We start from the raw sequence: 3,784 nt of genomic DNA, 5'->3' as shown, positions 1-3,784 counted from the left end.
AAAAAGTTGAGAAAGGTCGAAATATTGAGATGGAGTTGCCAATCTCGCCATATAGATGGCAAGAGCTGTAGTACCAACTTCTCTAGCTCGATTCGGCAGGACAACTGATTCTGGAAAGCCACCCCAGTGGTGGATCTCCAGCAACCCATCCGGATAGAATCTCGTGGTAAGTTTGCAGATGTGAGGATGCCATGTCTCGACGTTAACACGGCGGACCGTCAAGTCGGGTAGAGGCTCACCTCCCAATCGTTCGATATACATCAGGTACAGTAGGATATGTTCAAGTTCGTTGATCTCGTAGGTATGCCACCAGGCGAGCATCAACGTTGAGGTAGCAAGAGCTGGAGACCTGGAAAGTGGGAGTCCGTTTGGTTGGAAGAGGATGTTGTCTTGCATGTTGTTGAGAGGCAAATAGGGGGAAACTTTTGGAAATCACTACACCGCGGGGCGACTTTCACCGTTCGTCACGTCAGAACGACCTTTTTTGAGAACATGTCGGGTTTACGTATGGGATAGGGTGAGCGATACATAAATTTGGTCCCATGTGACCCTCACGTACCTGTCATGTGGCCCTAATGTAGCGAGAGATCCCAACGTAAGCGATGTGCCAGCTGTGTGAGGTGGTGGCCACATATACAAGCTACTATGCTCACCACACATTTTCATTGTGGGTGAGCACCATCCAAGGAACACGTGGTGAGCAGGTGGCTCATATGCAAAGAATTGGTTAGCTGTGTGATATGGTGGCTACAGATGATCCGCTGTGAAGCCTACGTGCTGGGTATCAAGGCTGACAGAAATGAAGATGAGCAAAATCATTCAGAAATTTTGTTTTGATTGTCTGACTTCTCATTCTCCCGCCTTTGAAAACTCATTCCTGCTCACGTCCAATTGGCAATCAACTCAGGAATTCAAAGCAAGAGAAGTCAAGCTGTGTAATTTAGTGGTTATCATATAAAGATGTGAGCAGGCAACTTGATTTCATTTCCACTCACAGCGTTCTATAGTATCAGAAAGACTGTGAGTGGAGATCTGAGTCGCGTTCCTTTGAAACAAGCGCTTCGATCTAATTGTGAATTGATTCGGTCGAATTGATAGAGCGTTCTCAAAACCTGGTGTGAACTCTGCCTGGAAGAACACCATCCAGGTCGTCACCGGTGCGATTTGCTTCAAAATGCCAAAAAGGGGAAACTTGCATCCCTGTAAGCCTGACACGTCCTTGAGAGATCACAAGTACACACAGCCAACAAAGATGCCTCGGATTGAAAAATCCGAGGTATCATCGGACTCAAATCCTTGGCCAAAATCTTTCCGAGGTCTTGATCCAAGGTATTATTTTGCGTCAAAAAATACCTCGGATCAAATCCTCGGACAAGACCTGTCCGAGGGTTTCCATCCGATGATGCCTCGGATTGAAAAATCCGAGGCATCTATGTTGGCGGTGACACTGATACTGCGTTTTATTTGAAGATATCAAAGTAAATAACCATCATAAGCATCACTATGAATGCTCGTTCTGTGGCACACAAAAATTTAAGTCGATCAGCCGTCATGTGTCAAGACCCACACACCAGGCTTGTGTGATACAAGCGGAGCAACCGGCACCTGCGCCACTTAAGATGCCTTCGCTACTGGGTTACCAAACAACTTCTACGCAGACTGGTCTGATTAACCTCGAGTCTTGTGATGAAGAAGATATGCTCAATTCTTGTGATGAAGAAGATATGCTCGAGTCTTGTGATGATGAGGATATGAATAAAAACTCAGAATCTGACATTGATCCTTACGACATTGACGGATTCTCTCAGTCTACGTTTGATTCTCAAAGCGGGGGCGAAGTGGATCCACATGTTCTCAACATGAATGAATTGTCAGGAACTTCTGAATCAGATCTCGATGAAGCAACAGGCTTTGAGGATGAATCTGACTGGAGTGATGATTCTGACTCCAGTGATGAGTCTGAGTCGGACAACAATCTAGAAGTTGAACCAGCAACATTAACAGGAATTCAGGATAAGAGTGAATGGTATCCATTTAAAAAAAAAGAAGTGAGTAATTGTTATTTCATACAACATGCACAGGGGCAAAAATTGATGCTCACAACTATGTGAGCGTTGAAATTTTCCTGTTTTGTTCCCATTTGTTTCCCTTTTCTTTCTGCTTGTCAGCTCATTATGTCATCAACAGAAACTGAGGAGATGAGTCAGGCCTCCCTCAGGCAACATTCCTTAGCAAAGAAGCTGAGGGAGGGCTGGCCCATCTGCTGACTTCATCTAAGCCCCTCAGCTCATCCTCAGCGGCATCCCTTGACACCTGCTGATCCGGGGGACACCTGTGGCTGGATGGGCTTTTGTCAAACTAGCCCCGTGTTGGGTTTTATTGTACAACACCAACCCAAACTGTTTTGGGAACAAGGGCAACTGGGATATCCCCAACAGTGCTGACTGTCAGCAGACAGTAATCACTTTCACGTCCCTTTTGCAGACCTTACAAACCCGTGATATCCTCTCAAGTTTCACACACTCCTTTCTCGCGCGTCACACCACACACTTCTTGGATGCACCAGGAACTACTCGAGTGACTCTTGAACTCTTCAATCAACCTTCAATCCAAGTCAAACGAGAATCATCTCATCAACAACAACACATAACCAAACAACAAACAAATAACTGACCAACAAACACATAACTGACCAACAAAGACAAAGAAAAATTTACCTTCTGATTGTGCAAAGAAACAAACATCAACATCCTGTTTTATTTGCTTTCTTAATCACAGCGTGGCTGTCCAGCTGGGTTTCACTCATGCCAATCATGGGTGGAATTTGGGATATAGCAAAACCGGTTCCAGTGACTCGTTCAAATTGCGAGTGAGTCATTTTCCTACAAAAGCACAGGGACTTTGCTCATTGAACTTGTATGACTTGATCACAGTACTGGCTGGGCCACACCTCAGATTATGTCGAGCCAACACCATGCTTGTCGCATATTGTACGCAACAGTCACAGTTTGTTCCTTCTTGAGGTTCCTGACATTCGATATCATCCACATCTCGCACTTTTCCCTGATCTCTAGTTTGGATGGCTATCCCTGGCTTTGCATTTGCGTTTTTGGGCGAAGTGCTACGGATTAGATGGGATATTTCACGAATCACAAGAATAGAAAAACGCACAAGTAGCGCGAGTACTCTCATAGAGGTTCCTTGTGGTAAGGAGAAAAGACACAAGAAGCTAGTCTACTGGCATCGTATTTTCACTGAAGCCCTCATGGTCGCCAACCAACTGGTCTTGTTGGAATATTTTCTGGTGGCAATTCCACTGCTCACGTCGCTACCTGCGCCTTTCATGACTGCTTGAGCGTTTTATAGGCATGATTGGATGACTGCACATGGTTTTTCACACTTTTATATCACAATAAGTTGAGAAGTAGAAGTCTGACGTGTTCATCTGTCTTGCTCAAAATCAGCGGATCAATTCACTTGAACGGCATTGGGAGAAGACACACAGACAAAAGTGACACCTGTGTCACAATAAATGCACGGACTCAACCCGAAGAAAAAAAGAGTAATCATTTCGGCTTGTATCCGAAAATCTGCATACAGATTCATCCCAGATGCACAGAGACATCTGCTCAACCTTTATAAACACCAAGTCAAAGTCCTCTACCACACCAAACAAGTATGTAAACATTGCTCAGACAGTCTCAGGAGCACTCTAGAGTACATATGGACTTTTTTACTACAATTCCAGAGGTTTGCCCTTTTCACATACTCAGAGGGATTTATA

At 44.7% G+C, this 3,784-nt stretch overlaps 1 protein-coding gene across 1 annotated transcript; it reads left to right on the top strand.

Annotated features, from left to right (window-relative positions):
* Positions 1–1,619: 1,619 nt before the first annotated feature.
* Positions 1,620–3,355, top strand: MELLADRAFT_69175 (uncharacterized protein; the record flags this gene model as incomplete). Its single annotated transcript, XM_007418030.1, has 4 exons — positions 1,620–1,932; positions 2,779–2,869; positions 2,956–2,990; positions 3,075–3,355. 4 exons carry the CDS (start codon positions 1,620–1,622, stop codon positions 3,353–3,355), a joined length of 720 nt encoding a protein of 239 aa, XP_007418092.1.
* Positions 3,356–3,784: the final 429 nt, after the last annotated feature.

This window comes from Melampsora larici-populina, assembly GCF_000204055.1.
Source record: "Melampsora larici-populina 98AG31 unplaced genomic scaffold MELLAscaffold_83, whole genome shotgun sequence".
Taxonomy (NCBI): domain Eukaryota; kingdom Fungi; phylum Basidiomycota; class Pucciniomycetes; order Pucciniales; family Melampsoraceae; genus Melampsora; species Melampsora laricis-populina.
The sequence above is the reverse complement of the archived record's forward strand: the minus strand, read 5'-3'. Positions and strand labels throughout refer to the sequence as shown.